A 25264-nucleotide genomic window follows, 5' to 3' on the forward strand; every position below is an offset into this window, starting at 1 on the left:
CGAGACAGACCTACTCAGACTGTTTGTATCTTTTTAAATGTTCAATTGGCTACAGTACAAGCCCTTGGTCATAAATGAATTTCACTGCTTCTTATCCTGTTCTATGATTATTCTTTTAAAACCCATTATTTACCATTATGGAGCCTCGTAGTTCAGGCAGCAGTGCGCTGGCCTCTCGCCGCTGGGTTCCGTGGTTGAAATTCCGGCTCTCCATGTATTGTGCTGGACAAAGCGAAGGCAGGACAGATTGTTCTCCGGGTACTCCGGTTTTCTCTGTCATCTTTCATTCCAGCAACACTCTCCAATATCATTTCATCTGTCAGTCATTAATCATTGCCCCAGAGGGATGCGACAGACTTCAGCAGCCGGCACAATTCCTATCCTCGCCGTTAGACGAGGGCTTCATTCATTCCATTCCTGACCCGGTCGAATGACTGGAAACAGGCTGTGGATTTTCATTTTCACTCATTTATCCTTATCCTATACTATGGGGTATGGGATATTTTCAAGATGATCTCTAATTGGTCTGCAAAGCTTCAGTATCTTGAATTAATATGTAATATTTATGTACAATGACAAACTGGGTAAAAAGGGCCTTAGTGCCTTGGATCATGCCATTCAAGATACACTCTGAAAGTTCTCTGAAACTCTCCTGTCATCGCGTCTTAGGAAACGGCTATTTTCTATTGTTTATGCCTTTGCTGGCGAGATGTAGAGTTTACAGTGCACTATGTCTTCTGGTATGGGCTAGAATAAATTTGTTACTTTCATTGACCTGTCTCAGTCTCTTCCTTGGCTTTGACAATATGAAAGTGACCGAGATATGAGCGATGCTAGTAATACCATTCCTTATGCAGCCAGTCCCTGTTATGAATGGTGTGAAAATATCGCTCATAGTGTAGGTTGGTGCGTGCATTTCAGTGGGCTTGGCAGACTGATATGTAATAGCAACTTCTGGTCTGGTGAGGAAAGCAATGGGAAACTACCTCACTCCTCATTTCCCTAGTATGCCTCTTCACTGACACCTAGGCTATCTATGACAGCTGTTGGTAGAGCTGTAGAGGATCAAACCAGCCTTCGGGCTGAATACCCAACACACATAGCTTTCCAGGTCATGTGTATCATTGATAAAGAAAACGAAATAAACAAAACAGAATGAAACTGTAAAGGTAAGAAAACATCGTTTTTTACCACTGTCCTATATCACCTAAACAAAATGGCTGTGTTAAAAATTACTACTGAAAGGGTTTTTGTAAAAGATTAATTCCCTAATTTGAACATTTTGATAAAATATTCTTGCACCCGACATTTTTTATTTCTTTGGAAAATAGCTTCTAAAATTTGTCGGTTCATTCCTTCACTATGTAAGATCGGTTGTCGGGGCCTTATTTCTCATCTGCTAAAAGCTTAATTTTTAGCCCTCTTTTCTGACCTGTACTTGTAGGATATTTCGCATCCCTTTCTCTTCTTTCTGCTCATCTTGTCAATATTTTTAGTGCTTGTACATTGCCCAAACAAACTAAACCCCATGGCAAAACAACCCCGAAGGGCCTTGGCCTACCAAGGGACCCCTGCTCAGCCCTAAGGCTTGCAGATTATACGGTGTCGTGTGGTCGGCACGATTAATCCTCTCGGCCATTACTCTTGGCTTTCTAGACTGGGGCCGCTATCTCATCGTAAGATAGCTCCTCAGTTGTAATCAGTGGTTTCCCATTTTCACACCAGGCTAATGCTGGCGCTATTTTACCTTTCGCATCCTCAAGTCGCCGAAAAACTTCGATGTCTTAGTGCAACGTTAAACCGCTGAGTTGACCACGAACCAGCCCTCATACCCAGGTAAACATCCCTGTCCTGGCCGGGAATCGAACCCGGGGCCTCAAAGTAAGAGACAGGCACACTACCCCTACATCGCGGGGCCAGCTTGTGCAGTATCCACTCCGGGTGAAAAGCCTAATTCCTTCACACCTAGGAAACCCAGCGTGGCTTGTCATTTGCTCAAAGGCTGTCTTTAAATACCTATCTGCCTTTAATCCAAAGTAGCGGAAACCGCTGGAGTTTGAACGCGGCACGACATGCATTACATTCCCATCTACAGTAGCTCATTAGGACGGGGAATACTCAAGGATCATGCAATACCACGAATGCCTACCTGCCTACGAGTTCATATACAGTAGGCTATTTCTCCATACTTCCTCTTTCCTCCTTCAACAGCTTAGATAAAGTGACCAGACGTCCCGTTTTGAACAGGACAGAACCATTTTTAACCTGTCATCCCAGTGTCCCGTTAGGATTTTTTTCTTTAGAAAACACTTATATTTATAGTAAATAGGTAAATAGTTAAATATACAAGTCAGTAGGTAGATAAACAGGCTTTTGGTTTTTCCATTCGCATTATTCTTTCTTTCTTTGCTTAATCCGTTTACGCAGGACTGAGTGGCTCAGACGGGTGATGCACTGGCCTTCCGACTCCAGCTTGGCAGGTTCGATCCTGGTTCAGCCCAGTGGTATTTGAAGGTGCTTAAATACATCAGCCTCGTGTCGGTAGATTTACTGGCAGGTAAAATAATTCTCGCGGGATTAAATTCCGGCACATCGGCGTCTCCGAAAACCTTAAAAGTTTTACCCTCCAGGGTTGTATTTTCCCTCGGACTCAGCGAGGGATCCCACCTCTACCGCCTCAAGGGCAGTGTTCTGGAGCGTGATACTTGGGTCGGGGAGAAAAACTGGGGAGGAGGACCAGTACCTCGCCCAGGCGGCCTCACCTGCTATACTGAAGAGAGGCCTTGTGAGGGGATGGGACGATTGGAAGGGATAGACAAGGAAGAGGGAAGGAAGCGGCCGTGGCCTTAATTTAGGTACCATCCCGGCATTCGCCTGGAGAAGAAGTGGGAAACCACGGAAAACCTACTCCCGAGGCTGAGTGGACCCCGTTCCAACCCTTGTACCGTTTTTCAAATTTCATGGCAGAGCCGGGAATCGAACCCGGGCCTCCAGTGGGGAGGGGAGGGGGGTGGAAGCTAATCACGCTAACCACTTCACCACAGAGGTGGCGTTGGTTAATTGTATTGACTAATTTCATTAAGCACAACACGCTTCTCAGACGTCAGATTTGCAACACTTGCATTTGAAACTGATGTTGGACTCGGTGCGATAATCCTTCGTGTATTTTCGTTCGCAGGGGCTTTCTTCGCCAATGCCTAGATCTCCCGTTCTGTGTGCGTTAAGAAATAGTAGCTTTTACGTAGGCGCGAGCCGAACTTGCCCAAGAAAGAGTCAGCACAGAAGGGCAGAGGTTCAGGCTCAGCTTGACCGACCAGCATGTCAAAGAAGAGAACTACGCGCCAGATGAAAACATTGCCCCTCTAGTTGCATCTGCGCCTGATGCCAGAACTGAATAAATCCTCATTCAAAGTGTCTACTTTAAAAACCATACAATAATAGTTACTTAGTTGTAAGGGGAGGTGCCTCTCTGCTCTTTATAGCTAGTTTACACGATGTTAGTTGATGAGACAATAGTTGGCGACAGTTGTCCTCTTAATTATTGTGGGACAATCGCTGGCCAGTCCAGATGAACAAGAACCCGTTCACACGAGGAAGCTATTGCTACGCCAGTAGATGACGAGTAAAGTCTGAATGCGCAGCGTCTGCAATATCCCGTGAGGAATTACTTTTATTTTGTAATTATACCGGCATGTGCCGGAAGTCATTCAAAGTTTTGACTTCAATCACACCGAATCCTTGAATGTTAATTTTATCAGTAATGTCAGAAAGTGCCGCTCGACAAGCATTTTCGTCTTTGTATAGGTCTTCGTGCCGGTCCCACAAACATAATCGTTCACTATGCAGCTCAACAAATTTTACGTTAGTATCATCACCCTACTTTAGAGTCATAATTATGCGAACAGCTTACAAATAATTTAAAAATAAATTAAGAGTTTTTCATTTATCAAGACCACGCAGTCGGCTGCACTTCTCGGTTGACATAAATGAACTGGCACAAAATAAATATACAGCTACTAGCCTGTCACGTTCACACAGCCCCAACTGTCCCGACAATACTGAGTTCCGGGTGGTGGGGTTTGCAGCTGGGCCCAGTTGGTTGTCATCGGTCAACTCCTGGAGACTATCAATTGCCCGGGCAACAATTGTGAGGGCAGTTGCCTGGACAGCTGGGCCGAAGTGTTCACAGGTAGCCAGTAACTGTCAACTGGCATCGTGTATACTGGACATCAGGGCCAGTCGTTACGGCTAGTTTCCTAGCTCGAGGAATTAACCAGACGTGACCAGAAATAGAATCCAGCACCCTCTGAACCGAAGGACTTTCCACTCGCCACTGCATATAAGGCGAAAACTATAGAGTAATGAAGACGAAATTCCCTTGCACTCTTTTAAGTATTCTAGCAATGAATAATGTGCTGTCTTCTTCCCTTATTAGTCTCAAAAACCGAAGATCGCATTAGACAACAGTACCGTATATACTGCAGCAGATATTCTTAAGAGAGAATGATGTTAAATTTGCGTTCTGTGCGTTTCTGTTCAGCAGTAACAACTTCCGGCAGACTTCAAAGACGACCGGAAATTGCCAGCACAAAACGTCCGTTCGTCTGAAAGTAATAGATAACATTACCTGCTTCACGAGGAACTCTTTACAATCAATCCAACATACTATTTCATAGTCAAGAAGTGAGGACGGAAAATGCATAGTCATTCTTGTCGTGTGTATATGGTCACCAGGTGATTTTATAAAACGTATAGAACACCCTAGAAAAGGTAAAACACATACCGTGTTATGTTGTAATTAGTAATATAATTATTTGATCCATTGTTTAATAATGAATTTAGAAAGTTTACTTAGAAGAAGCTTAGTGGAGTGATAGTCAAGTGGCAGAATCACTGACTTCTCACCAAGACGACCGCGGTTTGAATCCCGATAATGCCTGTGGGATTCTTTAAATGAAACGTCATGTCCCTGTGGTGGTGGTGGTGGTGGTTATTGTTTTAAGAGGAAGTACAACTAGGCAACCATCCTCTATATACTGTCACACTAATCAGAGAGAAAAAGTAGAAGAGATCCGACATTTCGAAAAATGAAGGTATCGACCAAAGGAAGACAAGGGTCACGAGGGCTTGAAAATGAAAAAGTCCCTAGATCTCGCAACCTAATAGCGTCGGGGTCGGAAATGAATAAGAGTTGACCAAGGGTGTCGAACACGTAGATGGAAGTGAGGAGCCTGGCACAAGTAAGTGGAAGCAATACCAGGACTCAGCTGAGGGCCCCGTAGTCGCCAACCCACACCCGTTTAAGTCACCTCTTACGACAGGCAGGGAATACTGTGGGTGTTATTCTGCCATCCCCACCCACAAGAGTTCATCCCTGTGGTTCGGATTCCCTGTAAAACTGGAGGTCCTGTGGCTATGATCCCGATATCAACAGTCATGTACAACTACAAGATTACCTACAATAAGAAAAGCTCTATAACTGTTAGTCTTGATAGACTGGCTCCTTAGCTGAGTGGTCAGCCATCGGTTCAGAAAGCCCGGATTCGAGTCCCGGCCGGGCTGGTGGTTTTAACCTAGTTAATTTCTCTAATTAGGGAGCTGGGTGCTTGTGTTCCTCTTAATATACATATTCATTTACATGATACAACACATCACAGTACAAATCACCACAGAAATGCACAATAATGAATATATCACTGCACATTTGGTTAGCATCAGGAAAGGCATTCTATCGTACAACTGGGCTTGATCCATACCGGTTTTGATCCTAATTGGGAATAAGCGGGGAAGAATCTTTAGTCTTAAGAGAGTTTCAGCTGTATTGATTTGTTGGATTCTCTGCAATACTTGAAGATGAGGGGCAGACTTATTTACTGCGAGGTGTCTGATGAGAGAACATTCCACTTTGCCTGAAAGAAGCCTCCTTAGAAGTGAAAGATTTTTGTCAGGCAGAAAAGCTCAAACCTGAAATTTAAGAGCTGTGCTGTATCATGAGGATGCATTGGAGCGAAACATCATTGGCAGAACTAGAGAGGACGGACTAATCCACTGCACACTCTGCTCTTGTCATTACGAGTTATCGAAACCTTGAAAATGTAATTAACTAGCCTATGTTGTCTTTATGGCTCAGATTACACCAAAAATAGGAGGTATCGTGACTATGATTACAGTATCAACAGTCACAACTTGAGATGAATAAGTTCAACTCATCATCATCATCATCATCATCATCATCATCATCATCCTTTCCCTTTATGCAGCTGTAGCCAGGTAGGGGCAAATATGGTTCCTCTCCACTTTCTTTGGTTTTTCCACCACTCCTCCTCCAACACTGTGTCCCAGTCCAGGTTTCTTTCTATAATGCTGCGTTGGATGGTATCCTTCCATCTCAATCGTGGTCGTCCATGGCCTCTTCTTCCTTGCATTTGCATTTTCATCACCTTGTTTGGCATTCTTTTGTCACTCATTTGCTTTATGTGCCCAAACCATCTTAGTCGGCTCTTCTCTATTCTATCATTCATTTTTTCCACTCCAATTTCTTCCCAGATTTTCTCATTCCCCTTTTGTCTCTTCTACTCTTCTGTATCATACTCCTCAAGAACATTTCGGCTGCCTGTATTTGACTCTCATCCTTCTTCGTCATTGTCCAAGTTTCTGCTCTGTAAGTTGTTATGGGTACGTAATACATCTTGTACATAGTTTCCTTTACTTCCATTGGCACATCTTTGTCCCATAACATGTTTCTTACACTATGATAGAAACAACTTCCAGCTTGAATCCTCTTACTAATCTCAGCATCCGGTTGAGCATTCTCCATTAATTCACTTCCCAGGCATTTGAACATTTCCACTACTTCCAGGGGCTTGTCTGCAAGTCTAATCTGACCATTTTCTTCTTTCTCCCCTCTAGTCATAAGAAGAGTTTTACTCTTTTCTACACTTATTTTCAATCCACATTTTTTGATCTTCCCATTCACCACATCTAAATGTTCTTGAACCTTCCTGTCATCTTCTCCCCAAATCACAATATCATCTGCAAATAACAACATGTTCATTTCTCTTCCTCCATATGTTGCTTTTGTTGTTCTCATGATGTCTTCCATTACTATTGTAAACAGGATTGGTGATAGAACACTTCCATGTCTCAGCCCACTAGTAATTTTGAGCCAACTTGTCCTGCCAACCAGGGCATAGACTAATTGGTTAGTGAGTAGTTTAGCTAGTTATCAAAGAACTATAATGTATAATGTGTATTTGTTACAAGTGAACAGTACCGGTATGCATTCCAAAAGGTAATGTTGTATCATACGTTATTCATAAAACATAGTACTGTAGCCGCATTAGCTCACGTAAAATTTGGATGACGAATGCACTATGCACTAGTGGTTAACATACACAAACCCATTTTTGCGCTGATATTCATTGTTAGAGACAGAGAGCATATTACGAACCAGGCAAATTCTTCACCTGCTTATGTTGATGTATGAGAATACTGGTATTTGTGTTGTTTGTTTATGCAGTGAGATTATCTATTGTATCACATCTTAGGTTCAATATTAATATCATGTCAATATATTTTCACAGGATGCATTGCCCAGCGCTACGTACTGTCCATCATGGGTTTCCTTGCTGTAGCCAATGCCTACACAATGCGAATCTGTTTGTCGGTGGCTATCACTGAGATGGTGAAGCCTCACGCGTCTCCCAACACTACGGCTGTTCAAGACGAGAACTACTGTCCAGCAGAATACAGCAACAGTTCCTCTACGAATGTAAGCAGTTGTCGCCTTGTTGTTCCAATTTCACATATTGTTAGATTGTAGGGACGACAGTATTCAGAAAATTGAATATAATCTTGTCTTTATATTCTCTCATTTCTCTGTTACCTACTTGAAATCAAGGGGAGACCACAGCCAAAATTTTAACTTTTCTTCTATGTGGTCAATTTCAACCAAATTTTTGAAATAATTTTTGTCATGTAAATATGTAGCAGTGCCCAAGTTTTGAAGTCAAAAATTTTATTTGTTCTTGAATTTTGAATTTTTCATATGAACTTAAAATGGTATTTTTGAAAACAAACTTTTCGTATTAAGATTTCAATTTTTACATTCCATATTTTTTGGATGCATTGGCAAGACATATTGCAACAGTTCTATGCATTCATTTGAAGATAAATTTTATTCATTTACTTCCAGATTATTTTTCAAATTTCAAACTTAAATTTTCTTTTATCTGTATGGCACATAAATGTCATAATAAAATAGAAAAACTACATTTTCTTTAATATTAATGCACAGAAGAATGCAGAAACCTCATGACTACCTCCTGAAAACATTTCACTGAGATTACTTATTATTTAAGTAAAACAAAATTGGCACTGAAGTTTGGAAAAAATGAATCGGGAAAATAGATTTTAGTAAATGAATTCTAGTTTAAGACACATGACCATTAAAATTCTCTAGCACCATGCGATTTCCCTTCTTGCTTTTGTAGTGCCTCTTCTTTGTTTTTTCTTTTTGTGCATTCTTCCAGATGTTGGTCAATTCAATGGCTAATGCTTCGCATTTTCTGCAGGATGCTGTATTTTTTTTTAAAATTTCCAATGTATCAGGCAGGCTATCTTCCTGTGCTTGATGCTCATTAGCAGTTCTTTTGTACTGCACAGTATTAGTAATGCTTGTCTGTTGGTAATACGTAGGCCTAATGATGTTTTTAATAAGTGTTTAACTATTAGGTTATCACTTTTACGGCCCAGAGAGAATCATATCTTGCTCACCATTTTATACTCAGGCCCAATATAGACCTAATATTATTGTAGATATCCTTAATTAGTCTCCATCACTGCCACAGTGCTACAGTCGTTTTTTAACATTCCGCCTTTCCTTGAAGTGTTTAACTGTTAGGAGTAATCCTTGCAATCCTCCGACGGTGTGTTGTTGTTTGGGTCATCAGTCCATAGGCTGGTTTGATGCAAGTCTCCACGCCACCCTACTGTATACTGTGCTATCCTTTTAATTTTTACGTAACTACTACATGCTACATCTACTCTAATCTGCTTGTCTACCCCTGCCATTTTTACCACCTACACTTCCCTCAAAAACTAACTGAACAAGACCTGGATGTCTTAAGGTGTCCCCTAACATTCTGTCACTTCTTCTGGTCAAAGTTTCCCAAATCATTCTCCTTTCACCAAATCGATTCAGTATCTCTTCATTTGTAATTCGATCTACCCATCTTATCTTCAGCATTCTTCTGTAATACCACATTTCAAAAGCTTCTATTCTCTTTCTTTCTGTGCTAGTTATCATCCATGTTTCAGTTCCATACAATGCCACACTGCAGACAAAAGTCTTCAGAAACGTCTTTCGAATTTCAAGATCAATGTTCGAAGTAATGGTAATGGAATAGAACTGTACAGCGTATGACTCAACACAGAATGTCAGGCAGTGTGAACTATCTTGAGATCCTGGGGAGACCAACAGTCTTGAACAGGAGAGTTTTTCCAGGAAGGATTGTGGATACTTAGTGGAGGAAATGCTGCTTAAAAATCCACAACCCCTACCCAGGGATGTGGATGAAGTCTACACTGGCAGGAAATGTGATGAAGACCACACTGGCAGGAAATGTGATGAAGAAGACTTCAGTACAGTAGAGCTGATGCAAGTGACAGCCCTGCTTTTTATGGCTGGTACAAAAGAATACGGCAGTATCTGATCCAGAATAGGCGGCTACCAATACATCCCACTTAGGGACAGCCTATAATAGACTAACAGATGACAGCAGTACCTATCAGTACCAGAATGGGGGGGTAAGAAGCGACGTTGTACCAACTCATCACTGGATCATTGTGGGCATAAGTGGATTAGCATCAGTGGCTACCATACTGTGGTGTGGAAGGCAACAAGAGACTATCACACTACTATCCCAAGAGAACCTTCAATGGAAATGGCTGATGTGGAATTGAGTATGTCAAGTGATCCAGCTGACAACTGGCACCATTTTAGGTGAATGGTGTGTGATATTAGGGGCTGCCTGGCTGAGGTAGTAAAGGTGTGCTCGGTTCGCCCGGAAGGACATGGGTTTGAATCCCCATCAGGAAATCAAAAATTTAAGAAACAACATTTCCACTTCCAGATGTGCATATGGCCCTGAGGTTCACTCAGCCTGCACCAAAAATGAGAACCAGGTTAATTCCTGGACGCAAAGGCGGCCGGGCATAGAGCTAACCACTCTACCTCATCACGTGCCGCGGTTAACAATGGTGGAAGCCTTTACCTTCCATTCCTCCAAGGGCCTTCATGGCCTGTATGGAGGTGTCTTTGTCTTTGTATGATATTGGTGACTGGGCACACAACAGTAGACTGCCGGGCTTCGTGTGGAAAATATGTTACTGGATTAATTAACAGTGACAAAAGACCATATTTTTGGTGTCAGAACAGAATAGCCACATGAAGTGTAAGAGAGCTTTTACAGCCTGAAAAATGCCAGATTATAGAAGATAAAAGGGCAAAATACAGTTTTGATATCCTAGGTCCCTCTGAGACACATTAGTGTTGCTCTGAACCTGAAAATGACAGCACAAACAGCACTGCAGTCATTGGACCTTATCATCTAGCAGTTGTCGGGTGCTCATGCATTAATGATAGAATCATACATATCACACTGAAGATCACTCCTTGTTGCTTCATGTCACGTGCTGTCAGCGAGGAAGAAACTTAGGAGTTTTATGGTGAATTAGATAAAGTGACAAATGAACAAACAAACAAGCAAACTAACTAACTAACTAACTAACTAACTAACTAACTAACTAACTAACTAACTAACTAACTGACTGACTGACTGACTGACTGACTGACTGACTGACTGACTGACTGACTGACTGACTAACCAGCCAAGGGCGTAACACATGCGATTCAGGCCTGCCTGTCGAAATAGAAATTCGCATCCCCCTCACATTATAAAAACCTATGAATAACTTAATATAAATTTAATTACAGCAAGCAGAAGTAACACATATGTTGTCAAGTTATATAAACAAAGGGATTATTCGTCATCTTAAGATTATTAAAAAATAATGTATAACAGGTTTTATTTGACTTCCTTTGTGGTTTAACGGCTGAGCTCATGAACTGCCAACCGTGAACCACTTAGATGTTCAAACTTAACTTTAATTGGTTTTATTTTACAGTAACTACAGAACTATACTCTGTAAAAGTCTCGGTTATAATAATTTATTCAATTACAAAAAAGAAGAAAGAAAAAATATATACAAAATGTTTAAATGAAATTTGAAAAAGATCAAATTGCACAACTGATAAGCCTAATTTATTATTACCTTTGTACAGAGAGATCTTGTTCGAAATTGAGTTATATTAATTTTGTTTATTTGCGAGCAGTCTGTGCGGCCCCTGAAAGGCCCGGGGCTGCCTGCGTTGCAGGCCTTGAAGGCCCTAACATTACGCCCCTGTAACTAACTAACAATCCTCATGGTATTACAGTCCAGATAGCCTGGCCTGGTAGTGCTAGAATACTTACTCTCCTTGCCATTTTATTTATACAAATGGAGACAGCTATGGCAGGGGAAGTTCAAGTGAATGTTGCATTCTAACAAACATTATGATAACCATTTTCTCAGAAGATTGTACAGATACGATTAAAATGGTACCCGACCACACAGCAAGATCATCTTTTGAATTTTATCACCAAATGGATCAGGAAACAGCAATCCAAATATCATTCTTACATACACTAGCGAAGGGTCAAGACGTTACTTCTATGAATGTTTGTTCTTTAGGTCTTCTCAAACATCACTGTTTATGAACTGTGTCCTTGGAAATCTTACTGAGAGGAAGCTTGGTCATAGGGCAGGGTCTTTTTACATGGGCCTGAGGGCTGGTTCGTTGTTCGCTCAGCCTACGTGACAATATCTGCGGAGCTACCTGATGGACAGATCGAGGCCCCAGTCTAGAAAGCTGAGAATGATAGCCAAGAGGATTCGTCGCCCACCGCACATCACCTCGTAATCTGCAGGCATTCAGGCTGAGCAGCATTCGCTTGGTAGGCTAATACTCATCTGGACTGTAGGGCCATGGGTTTTGTTTGTTTGTTTGTTTGTTTGTTTGTTTTATATCCCAGTCAGACTTCTGTATTCGCCAAATATAAATTAACCAGTTAAACGTGTCACCTTTTCTTTTGCTATTTCTTTTATGTCGCACCGACTCGGCCAGGTCTTAGGGTGATGATGGAATGAGACAAGGCTAGAAATGGGGAGGAAGCAACTGTGGCCTTAATTAAGGTACCGTACAGTCCCAGAATTTTGCCTGGTGTGAAAATGGGACACCATGGAAAATCATCTTTAAACATGTCAAACATCCTCTCAGTAGTGCCTTTTGTGTACAGGTGACCCAATAGTCTGTTAACATTTGACGAGACAATACTTCACAGAATATTAGAGGTAAAAAGGTCATAAATGACACACATGATTGGCATGATATGAGGTTTTACTGACACTAAAATAAAGCGCACAAAATGATCAACAGATGATGCTTCATATGATACACAAGCAATAATTAGCATAACAATCAAGGTTTAGCAAAGATAGTGTTCTTTATAATACATGCTCAAGATGTCAGCTGTCATTCATCAACAATACCTGTAGTTGAGGGACAATGTTGTGAACAGCACTGTACAGCATATCCATAAGTATGGGGAAAAATTGCCATCGGATGTTGTCTTTTAGCATCCCTAATGAGGTCGGATGATCGCAGTAGACTTGTGACTTCAGGTAACCCCACAATCAATAATCACACGGATTGAGTCGGACGACCGGGGAGGCCAAGCATGACGTGTCACGATTGCAGACACATCTGATGCCCTCTCTCACGACCGCTCCTTTTATACTGTACATGGGTCTCATGCGGCACCACCGACGTATTGCTATCCAGCGCCACCTGTTGGCCTGTTTGTGCACTCATTTTTGGTGTCAATAAAACCCCATCTCATGTCAAGTATGTGTGGCCATTGGTACCTAGTGTGTTGCTGTCCAGCACCACCTACTGTACTGGTCGTTTTGTGTACTTTATTTTGGTGTCAATTAAACCCCATGTCATGTCAATAATGTGTGTTAATTATTACCTCTCTACCTCCAATATTCCGTGAAGTGTTGCCTTGTCAAATGTTAATGGACTTTTGGGCCACCCTGTAAAGTTTGAGTATATGAGATTATTCACTCATGGGAAATAGGTTAATAATATTACTACAAAACACTTTTAAGTAACTGATGGCTGTGAAAGGGAAGAAAATACATGTTTTCTGAAAAGTATGATTTAATAGGAGTGTAGTGATTGTAGTTTGCATTGGTATATACCATGAACTGAAATGAATAGGTATTTAACTATCAAATAGGGACTCAAGAATAAGCAAACAGCGGGCTATTAGTTTAACATGACCACTCATACTATGATCATATTCTTGTGTAACAAAGAATTATAACATTTATAAGTTAATTCCTTTGAAATAAAAAGAATAGAAATAAAACTATTTTATGACCTTGGTATTAAATCATTACCTGTGAACAAACTCCTCTCATTTTCATAATTATCATTAGCAGCAATGGCTACTTTCATTACTACCACAACTTAATTCTGGTATTAACTGTATTGAGGACTATAACAGATGCTTGTGTGTTGCAGCAAGGAGAATTTGACTGGGATGAGGAGAAACAAGGACTTATTCTCAGCTCCTTCTTCTGGGGCTATGTCATCACTCATTTGCCAGGTGGAATGCTGGCTGAGAAGTTTGGTGGCAAATACTCCCTTGGACTTGGCATTCTGTGTACGGCAATATTTACACTTCTTACTCCCGTAGCAGCACGGGAAGGTGGGTGGCAAATGCTCCTCGCTGTCCGTTTCCTTGAAGGACTTGGAGAGGTAAGCGCAATAGCAATAAAGGACTTCAATTTTTTCTTGTGCACCTTAGAAACTTCATCCATTTAAATTCACATATTTCAGAAATCTTTATCAATAGCCAATGGGCATCACAATCAATATTTATGGATTTAGGCAATGGTATAAACCAGTGGTATTCAAACTTTTTTGTTGGTGTGGCCCTAAAATTCAATTATTTTACCTTCATACCCCTGAAGTAGAGTATATTGTAATTACATCAGAAATAACAAATGATTGTTGCTGGATGAAAAATAATCATCAACATCATCGGCTTGCCCTTCCAGCGAGCTGGGTAGGGTGTTTGAAAACGAATGTCTTCCAAAGTTGCCTATTCAAAAAAAGATTTTGTTGTCCATGACAAATTCCCAATTCCATCCTCTTCTTTCCACGTCTTCCCTCAGTTGGTCCACCCATCTTCTTCTTGGTCTTCCAGCTGGCCTTCTACCTGTTATACCGAGCTCGATAGCTGCAGTCGCTTAAGTGCGGCCAGTATCCAGTATTCGGGAGACAGTAGGTTCGAACCCTACTGTCGGCAGCCCTGAAAATGGTTTTCCGTGGTTTCCCATTTTCACACCAGGCAAATGCTGGGGCTGTACCTTAATTAAGGCCACGGCCGCTTCCTTCCCATTCCTAGCCCTTCCTTGTCCCATCATCGCCATAAGACCTATCTGTGTCGGTGCGACGTAAAGCAACTAGCAAAAAAAAAAATTCTACCTGTTATTCTCTTTTCCAAATAAGCACATGGTAACCTTGTGCTATTCATTTGTTTAACATGCCCAAACCATTTAAGTCTAGATGACCTAAGTCTTTCCTTCATCTATTCATTTAGACCTAGGTTAGATCAGATCTCATCATTTTTCACGTGATCAAGTTGTGTCTTTTGGAGGGCAGTTCTATGAAATTTAATTTCACAGGCTTGAATCCTACTACAATCCTTTGATGTTAGTGTGCAGGTTTCCAGAGAATATGTAAGGATGGGAATGAAATATGACTTGTACAGGGTCATTTTTGTTCTTTGTGCGACCTTCTCATCCCATAGTAGGTGTCTAACGATGCTGTAAAAGTTAGAGCCTTTGGTTACTGTGTTTGTTATTTCTATCTCAGCTCTATTATTACTAGCCATTATGCTTCCTAATTATCTGAATTGGTGTACTACTTCAACTTGGTGGTCCTGTATTTTTATGTTGCACTCTGTATTATGTCTGCTGATTTTCAATGCTACTGTTTTTGATAGGTTCAATTTCATTCCATAATCATCAAACTTCTTACACCATGCATTAACTATAATGAGCACCATCACCTTCCGCAGCTTATCCCGGTTGCTCAGGGTCTCTGCACACACTGAGGCATGAAATAGTTGTGGCCAGGGATTTAAGGTCGCTTGCCCTTCCTGATATCACGGGATTTTTAACTGAAAATCCCACCCCAGTAACACCAGGATTCAATCCACGGTCGTCAGGATGAATGTCAAGAAGCTAATTTGCTACACCACCCTATCCCCCAACAATAATGTATTGTGTTTAATCATTACAATTTACAAACTTCATCATGTAGATCCGTATTGATACAGTTAAAACTTAGAAACAATGTTAGGTTTTGGTCCACTCAATCAATACACATCACTTTACAAGTGAACTATTTAATTAATTAATTAAAAACATATTGAAATATATTTAATAAAACATATTTAATATGTTTTTGTGTTTCATCGTCGCTGGGCAAAGAAAACCTCGTAACTCCTTCAGACCAAAACTGAGCGGTCAGCAATGGTCGGAGAACTGTTCCTGGCATTTTCATTGTTTAATGATAGCCCAATTATACGACCACTGGACTCTTCTGTTCCCTTTTGGGGCAAAACGGCAAGCCCTCACACAAGACAGATGGAGAAACGTGGTTTTCTCGTGAGTGGAATTATGAGGTTTTCATTGCCTAGCAACAATCATCTAAGAGTATTATTAATGCAACAATTACTATTGTACCGTATATACTGAAAATGAAAACCTACAACCTGTTTTCCAGTCATTGACCGGGTCAGGGATGTAATGAATGAAACATATATAGGCTGTTATTACAATGGGGTCGCCACTCCCAAGGTGATTTATTAATAAGTGATAAATGCTATGAAATGATAATGGAGAGTGTTAGTGGAATGAAAAATGACAGGGAAAACCGGAGTACCCAGAGAAAAACCTGTCCCTTCTCCGCTTTGTCCAGCACAAATCTTACATGGAGTCACCGGGATTTGAACCACGGTATCCAGCGATGAGAGGCTGACGCGCTGCCGCCTGAGCCACGGAGGCTTCTCTATATATACTGCTATTGAAAAAATTAAATGAATGAGTGGGTTTCGAAACAAAAAATTAATAAAAGAGCAGTGCAGCATAAGTAAGCATTTTTACATACCTAGTCAATGGAGGATACAAATTGACACATTTTTTAGAATGAATAGTTCGGAAAGGGTATGTTGTGTAGTGGTAGACAGAAACTCTAAATCAAAACAAGATTTTATCAAAAATGAGCTGGATCAACTCTTTTCTGAACGCTCACTGAAAACAGTTAGAAATTACGATAAGGTTGCGTAATCCTTGAGGTGGCCCCACGTGCCCCTAGTGGTACGTGTACCACACTTTGAATACCACTGCTATAGACTACACAGCTTGTACTTAGCTTATATTTTTCCTCTTCGATATTTGTGATAAGTCACTATGAATGGATGGATGTATTCATAAATCCTTTTATTTTCCTACTTCTATGATAGACATATTCAAGACCAACTATCAGCTGTTATGTAGAGAATCTTCACAATCTGTGACTGTAATCTCTTTGCTAGTTGCTTTACGTCACACCGACACAGATAGGTCTTATGGTGACGATGGTATAGGAAAGCGCTAGGAGTGGGAAGGAAGTGGTCGTGGCATTTGCCAAGTGTAAAAATGGGAAACCACGGAAAACCATCTTCAGGCCAGCCAATGGTGGGGTTCAAATCCGCTATCTCCCGGATGCAAGCTCACAGCTGCGTGTCCCTAACTGCATGGCCAACTCGCCCAGTGCTGTAAATTCTGTTAGCAAGGACCAGCTCCTTACTGAACTTGTCTCTTTGAAATACGAGGGCATTCATACCTGATAAGTGCAAATTGGTCTGGAATTCTGCACATAATCATATCCTAGAGAGTTCTCAAAGCTCCACTGATGTAGTGTGAAGGCACATATTCTGCAGTTAGTTCAGAACCTAGATGTCCACATTCTTTCTAGGAGCTCAAAACCAGCTGGAATATGATTTGTATCAGAGGCTATGCCACTCTATAGCTGCATCTGTCCATTGCTGTTTCCATTTTGCTGTTAGACTGAAGCCATCAACAGCCTGGCTGTTTTTGTGGGAAGACGGTGGAATTTCAGCCTAGGTCTCCAAAGATCCATGACATCTCTGTCGATGGGAAGTACTGGGTTTAATAAAATCTTATCAAACTCTTGGATAAGAGTATCTGAGTGGTGCAAGCTTGGGAGGCAATGTGTGACAAAAGCTGGCAATCAGTATGTTGGAGTAGGTTTGATAGTGCCATTGATGACATGCATGGTGTTGCTGGGCTGGACATCAATTTTCTTGACGTGACACTGTTAGGTCATTCTGGAGATCAGTACTTGGCTGCTGAGTCTGTGAGGTATCCCAGCTTGTCTGCTGAGGCAGCCAATGAAGTGCCTCTAAGAGTTATTTTGAAATTTTTTTTCTCAATAGACCATTGAGGAGCAACAAATCAAAACGTGTAATGTCCATTAACACAAATTTTAAGGGGAAGTGAAAAACTGATAGCTCCTAAATTATTCAATAAAATATAATACATTTTTCATACTTAGTTTCTTATTGGGATATTGAATTAGTTGTCATGTTGCAAGAGATCAATAATTCATTGCTGATGTTAGAAAGTTAATTTACATTTTGGACAATATACATTTTGATCTATTTTATCAGACATTATACCTTTTGATGAGTGTTCTGTATTTTTATCATCATTAATTCACATTAGTTTTAATGCCTGAAAATTATAACTTACAAAATTAGATTTTTAGTCACTTCAAATTTACGTACCTAATTAGAACAGTATAAAATGAATATCTGCCTGAAGGATTTCAACAAAGACTAAAATTACTTTGTAAAAATTGGTTCCAGGGGCGTAACGAATGTGATACACGCCCGCCTGCCAAAGTACAAATTTGGGCCCCCACAAATAAAATGTAAAAGCTATGAATAACTTAATCTAAATTTAATTACATCTGGTAGAAATAATACAATATAGGCCTATTGTCAAGTTATATGAACAAATCTTATTCATTATTGTAAGATTTTTATTAAATAATGTTTAATAGATTCCAATTGACTACATCCGTGGTTTAACAGCTAAGCTGCTGAACTGCCAACCATGAACCACTTAGGACTTAGTTGGTTGTAGTTAAGTTTAATTGGTTTAATTTTCCAGTAACTATGGAACTATACTCTGTAACCTTTACCGAAGTCTCAGTTATAATAATTTATTTGATTAAAACACAGAAAAATATAACTTACAAACAAAATTAAACCAAAAACGGTTCAAACATGAGGGTTGGGGCAAAAGTCATGGCAACTATTTTTTTCTTATGTGTGGACAATGAATAGCACTGAAATATCATAACACACTAATTTATTACGGTAGTATACAGGGCAATATTGCCTTCCCGGTGCAAAAGAATCACAACACAGTACACATAAAGTTGACATGACAAACCTGGGCCTAAAGACCCTCAAAGTAGTCCCCTGCTACTGACACCACATGCTGCCAACGATGTGGGAGGCGCTGAATACCATCTGCCTCAGCATTTTCCGCACCATGTGTGAATCGGGTTACCTGTTGGCGCACAGCATTAGCAGTGTCCTCTCATGTTGCAAACCACCTACCACATAGTAGTTCCTTAATCTTTCGAATGAGATCTAAGTCACAGGGCGAAATGTCAGGGGAGTACGGTGGATGCTCCAATTCTTCCCATCCGCAACGTCACAGTAGCTGCCCTACACACTCTGCTTTATGTGCTTTTGCATTGTTGTGCAGGATTATTGCACTGTCCACAAGATTCGGGCGTTTCTCCCGAACGCCATGTCGTACCTGTCACACCAGGAAGTCCCTGTAGTACTGTGCAGTCACTGTTCTGCCATGTGGAACAAAGTGGCAAACAATGACACCCCTGACATCATACGTGACCATCACCATCAGTTTGACTGGGGAAGGATTCTGACGGACCTTCTGCCTCCTTGGTGGTCAAGCATGTCGCTACTCTGCGGACTGATGTTTCAGTTCTGGCTCTTATGCCGTGGCCCAAAATTTATCGATGGTGATTATTTGTGACAAGAATTGATTGCTGTCCTGTTGCCAGCGTGCAAGGTGGTCAGAGAATATTGCATAGCGCACCCACCTTTGAACTTCCGTCAGTGCATGCGGTACCCACCGCGATGTGATTTTGCGCAGTTGCAACTCATTATGCAATATCCTGTGGATGGTGCGTTTCTCGATGCCACTTGCCCTCTCTAACTCCAGTAGTGTCCATTGTCTGTTTTCATCCAGGAGCTGCTCAATGACGGCACGTGACACGTCGGTCCACACACTGACAGGTCGTCCCGAATGTTGCTCATCACTGGTTGACACACGTCCTTGATGAAACTTTTCTACCCACCGTGCTACTGTACGGTATGTTAGGGCATTATTCCCAAGGGCTTCCACGAATTCACTGTGACATTCAATTGCATTTCTCCCTCGGAGAACGGCTATTTTGATGTAAGCGCGCTGCTCAACACGGGTTACTTCCATCTCGCACGACACTCACCAACTGACTGATTTCACAGCCCTCGCTGCGCTACTACCAGCTATCACAGAGCCATACACACTATGCCTTCAGAACTTCCACACGACATATATACATTTGTGATCCGTTCACATATCTACAAGAAAAAAATTAGTAGCCATGACTTTTGCCCCAATCCATGTAAAGTTTCAAAAATATCAAACCGCACAACTGTTAAGCCTTTTATTAACTTCACGGAAAGATACCTCATTCAAAACTGAGTCGGACTGATTGTTACTACTAATAGTTACTTCTAATTGGTTGTCAAACTGTTGTTGAGTAAATGTGCGACAACAGTTAAAATGTTCTGCAAAATTGGTGCACTACACAGCAAGAAAGTATAACTTTGCAATAAAAATATGATAGTTTGGTATCAATTTTCATTGCTGTAATTATTTAAAAATAATTTGGCGCAGTGTTGCGAGAAACGGCAAGGCATTTGTTTATAGCAGTGCTGTGTTACACTCAATACAATAAACTGCCACTAGATGCAGTCAAGCGAGAATTCCTCTACATACAATTTGTAAAAAAAGAACAAACAAAATCACCCCTAACTTTTTTTTTGCAAGGAGATTGCTGGGCCCCTTAAAGACCCGGGCCTGCCTGCATTGCATGCTCTAATGTTATGCCCCTGACTGGTTCAATACAATAATTTGTTACAGGCAGATATTATTGTCTAGAGTAGGCTACCATATATTTATTACGTTTTATACATTTCGTGAAAGGAAAATAAAATGAAAATATCTCATCGGTGGACATTATACGTTCTGATTCAGTCACCCGCGTGGACAATATACGATTTGTTTTAACAGCTCACTTTCAAGATATTATTTCAATGTTACATTATACAGATAAGTAAAATCTGAATGCGATAACATGTAGAGCACCAAAAATACTCCATGAAACTCAGTTTTGTCCAGTGGTGAACATTACAGTTTTGCCAGAAAGTTTAGGGACACACTATCATTTGAACATATGCGACCCTGTCCTTATATTATTAGGTGGCATAACAATGTTTTGTTTGAAATTAACCTTATGAAACTAGTATCCTTTTGGGTGCAAACTAGGAGTTTTTACGATGATGGTTGCTCTTTCTGGAAAATTGTATAGTGTTTTAAGCAAATGAAAATGTTTAAATCTTTTGAAAATAAAATGCAGAGTAACTGAGTAACCAACTGTGATTGATTTATTGCTCAATTGTTTCTAAAATATTATATTTTAAATTTGCAAGAATGATATGTCCCTTGAAAATTTACTTTGCAAATGTCTGGACTTTACCCGAGTTTGGTTTTCCTGGACAAGGGTGGGGGCAATCATGGCATAAGTTGTTTGATATAAATTCCAAATGGAAGCATCTAGCACGTCGCTGTTTGGACAGCAGAATTCCTTAGGATCCGATCGGTAGGCGACACAAGATCTGCATACGCTAGGTGATTCCATTCAAAAGTTATATCAAACAATTTATACCATCATTTCCACCACTTTTCTGTAGTAAATTTAAAACTCAGAAAATGCTCGGATGTTTGTGAAATCAATTTTCAACGGTTATTTCATCCTTGCTAATTTAAAATATAATATTTTGGAAACAATCCAGCAATGATTCAAAATAGCATCACAGTTAGTTACTCAGCCATTTTGAATTTTATTGTCAAAAAAAGTCAAAATATTTGTTTTCTTTAAAAGACTAACATTTTCTGTCGTAGAAATTCCTGGTTTGCACCAAAAAAGTATTCTTTTCTCAATGTTAATTAACAGTTAAAAAATTAGTTATACCAGCTAATAATACAGCGACAGGGTTGCATATGTTCAAATTATAGTGAGTCCCTAAACTTTCTGGCAAAACTGTATATGTTTTGATTGGTTGCCACTCATGTATTCAATTTTTCTATGTTTTTAGTAAACTGTTTGAGCACAGAAATTGATGACTATGTTCTAGGGTTCTACATTCCCAGCCTTGAATGCTCTCCTTGCTCAGTGGGTTCCAGCACAAGAAAGAGGTATCTTGGGATCGTTTGTGTTTGCAGGTATGTTGAAGTTTAAATATTAATGTAATGAGTAGAGTGTAAATTACCCAAAAAATATGAATGACATATTCTCCTTGTCTTTATTTTTCTGTTGCTCCCTCTTCCCAACTGATCTGTCCATATATTATGTCCATGTTCCTATCTTTTTATCTATGATTGTAATATTACATTTTTCAAAATGATCAGAGTGTACACACTGTACAGTAATAATAATAATAATAATAATAATAATAATAATAATAATAATAATAATAATAATAATAATAATAATAATAATAATAATAATAATAATAATAATTTTATGGCCTCAGCTACCATGTGCAGACATTTCGATTTGACGCCATCTGGCTGTCTGCTCGTCAGTTTCGACGTTCCGTATTACTCTAGGTCTGCTAGATGGCAGACAGAGTAAACTGGATCTTTCTTGGACGTCTATGGCTGAGATTTAATTAATTTTGTACAGTACAGTTGCATTTTGGAAGACTGCATTCAGAAAGACAATTCAAATCAGATCCATGCTATGTAATCTGCTGCTTTCCAGTAATTAACTGTCTTTTGTTTGTGAATCAGACTTTGTAAATACAAACAATATTTTAGAAAGAAAGTAAAATGTTGATGGAAGAAGAAAGTTCTTTTGATGTAACAATCTTTCTATTCAATGTTTGTCTTTTCCCACACTTACCTACTGTTATCTTCATAATCATCTTTCTCTTCTTATGATATTAACAATTTCAGTGATGCAAAGAGAACAAGAAAAAAGTAATTGGGCTCAATTACAGTTACTTGAGTAAGATGTTACTCAATTACATTTACAAATAACATTTTTTAAGTAATCAGTAAAATTACAGCTTCTTTGCAGAATGTTAATCTTAAGAAAATCACAGTTTTTTTTAATGGGGCAGAAATAATACAACAGTTTGTAAGGAAAAGGAATATATTTCTATATTTTGTGTGGGGGTTTTTATCATAGAGACATTAAGTGGCTATCATGATACCTTGGAATTTCAAAATGATTATTTCCGTCATTTTAATTTTAGTTAACAAATTTTAGTGTTTGAAATTATTTTTCATTTAATAATGTTATTAATTTTACGTCCCACTTACTACTTTTATGGGTTTTGGAGACCGAGATGCCAGAATTTCATCTCGCAGGAGTTCTTTAATGTGGCAGTAAATCTACCGACACGAGGCTGATGTATTTGAGCACCTTCAAATACCACCAGACCGAGCCAGGATCAAACCTGCCAAGTTAGGTTCAGAAGGCCAGCACTCTACTATCTGAGTTACTCAGCCTGGCAATTTTCCATTTACCAGGTGTATGCATAAGTCTTTTCTGACTCTGGACCTTTATAATCACTCTCAATGGAGGGCAGATGATTTATTTCTAATAAATCTTACTACTACTATTTTCATACTGTAATTAGTGATATTTATCAAGTACAACTACTTCCCTTAAAAATTATTGTAGTTCGGTTTGCTGCAAACGTTATTGTTTCAATTTTCTTAAAGGTAACAACCCTTCAGATAGGACAAAGTAAATAATTTCCTTCACAGTTGGGACCAGATGACTGGGAAGCATGCCATGTGCATAGAACAAGAAGAGTTCAGGAAGCCTTTACACATGATACAGATTTTAATGCACGTACACACTCGCACAAAATGGCGCGCACAACACGTCTCCCTTAATGCAAAACATGCTCCCACCACAAACCTCACACCCCTTTTCAGTCATGCCATTTATATGTGTGAGCACAAGAGGATAGGAATCTAAGAGCGCCGAGCACTGTCAGGCTTGGAGAAATGCTAATTTAAGGAGTATCATGGTCTTAATTGAATTGCTAATTGCAGAAACCACCTTAGTGCACTTTTTCAAACTGTTGGAGAAATGAAAAAAACTGTGTGGGAGCATAAGTTGAAGTCTGATCTCCTTCTAAATTTTTAAAATTAAACTTTAATGTGCTAGAAAAGTGTAGTAAACTAAAAATAAGTTTTAAATTTTTTTTAATGCCATAAACAGTTTTTTTAAAACATTGCACTTAGGTTGTTTCTGAAATAAACAACTTTTCCTGTTAATTTTTGTAGCAATTATTAAAAAAAGCAGCTAATTGATTAATCTATGCAAGTTTTAAGATGAAAGGTTACATAAATAACACCGTTCTATTCAAACAAAATTTAACAGACATCAGTTAATGAACCACCAAATACAAATTAGAACAGTAAAACCCTTTCTGGCTTTATTCAGCCTCTGGCATATCCTCAGCAGGTTCTCTCTCGGTTGTTGGCCACTGAATGATGCTGTCATAAAAGTCATCATAACCAATGGTGTAGTCCATTAATTTTTTCAAGTCTTCTACTTTATTTTTGTTGATTGGAATCTAAAATCAAAAATTGCATTGTGCAGAACCCATTAAAAGTTTATAAAGTTATTATAGACTACAAAATGTTTTTACTTGCTCAGTAATTTTATATCCCTTTAATAGTACTATTGTAATCAACTTACCTTTCCCAAAGGATAAGCCTTCTCGGAAGGTAGTTCAGGTGGGCTGTCAGTTTTCAGTTGTGCGAAAGTAGATGAAAATCCTCCAATAAATGCTTTTGTTACAACTTGTCCTGAAGTATCTTTATAGAACAGAAACTGTTTGTAACTAGAAACCTTGAATGGCTTCTTATGTTCTCATGGTACTTCCCTGCCTGATATTTCATTAGAGTTTGTTATTCTCCTGTACGATATAGGCCACCAATGTTTAAAACTTAAGACATTGTCCGAGGTAAGATGATAAATGGTAAAATGTCCTGACACACTTGCCTTGCTCAGTATACTCATCTAGAGTATAAATTCTGACCACCTTCCTCAAGAGCCGTTTAATACTTCCAAAATCCCTGTCACAAGGAAAAAAAGAGTGGCCATGGACAGGGAAGTTATGCGTAATCGTCTCAAACTGACCTCTGTCACAGAGATTCAATAAGAAACGCACAACTGTGTGATTCTGTGTGAGTCACAAAACAGGTTATCCTAACAGGCCCACCAACCGTCATGAGTGGAGGAATGAATTTACTGCAGAAAGAACCTAAGCGCCTAGGTTCTTTCTGAAATAAACACATTATTTACACAGCTTCCTAACAGCATTGCTTGTATGGAATATGGGTTGTTTCTGCTAAAAACAATGTATTTATCTCCGAATAGTACAATCCCATCAAAAACTCAATTTTGATAAAAGTGTCACTTAGGTGGTTTCTGAAATAAACGATTCAATTTCAATTGCAATTTCACTTACTACTGATCTGCATTTAGGGCAGTCACCCAGGTGAGAGATTCCCTATCTGTTGTTTTCCTTGCCTTTTCATGATTTCAAGGAAACTGGAAATTTGTTGAACATCTTGCTTGGTAAGTTATTCCAATCCCTAACTCCCCTTCGTATAATGAGTATTT

At 39.6% G+C, this 25264-nt stretch overlaps 1 protein-coding gene across 2 annotated transcripts in view; it reads left to right on the forward strand.

Annotated features, from left to right (window-relative positions):
• Nucleotides 1–25264, forward strand: part of LOC136867042 (putative inorganic phosphate cotransporter) — a 550887-nt gene that overhangs the window by 462757 nt on the left and 62866 nt on the right. For both annotated transcript variants that reach the window (XM_067144142.2, XM_067144143.2), the window contains 3 exons: nt 7584–7771; nt 13691–13927; nt 21747–21834. In XM_067144142.2, the coding sequence (XP_067000243.2) occupies nt 7584–7771; nt 13691–13927; nt 21747–21834 (513 nt within the window). The remainder of the gene's footprint in view (nt 1–7583; nt 7772–13690; nt 13928–21746; nt 21835–25264) is intronic.

This window comes from Anabrus simplex, chromosome 3 (genome assembly GCF_040414725.1).
Source record: "Anabrus simplex isolate iqAnaSimp1 chromosome 3, ASM4041472v1, whole genome shotgun sequence".
Lineage (NCBI taxonomy): Eukaryota > Metazoa > Arthropoda > Insecta > Orthoptera > Tettigoniidae > Anabrus > Anabrus simplex.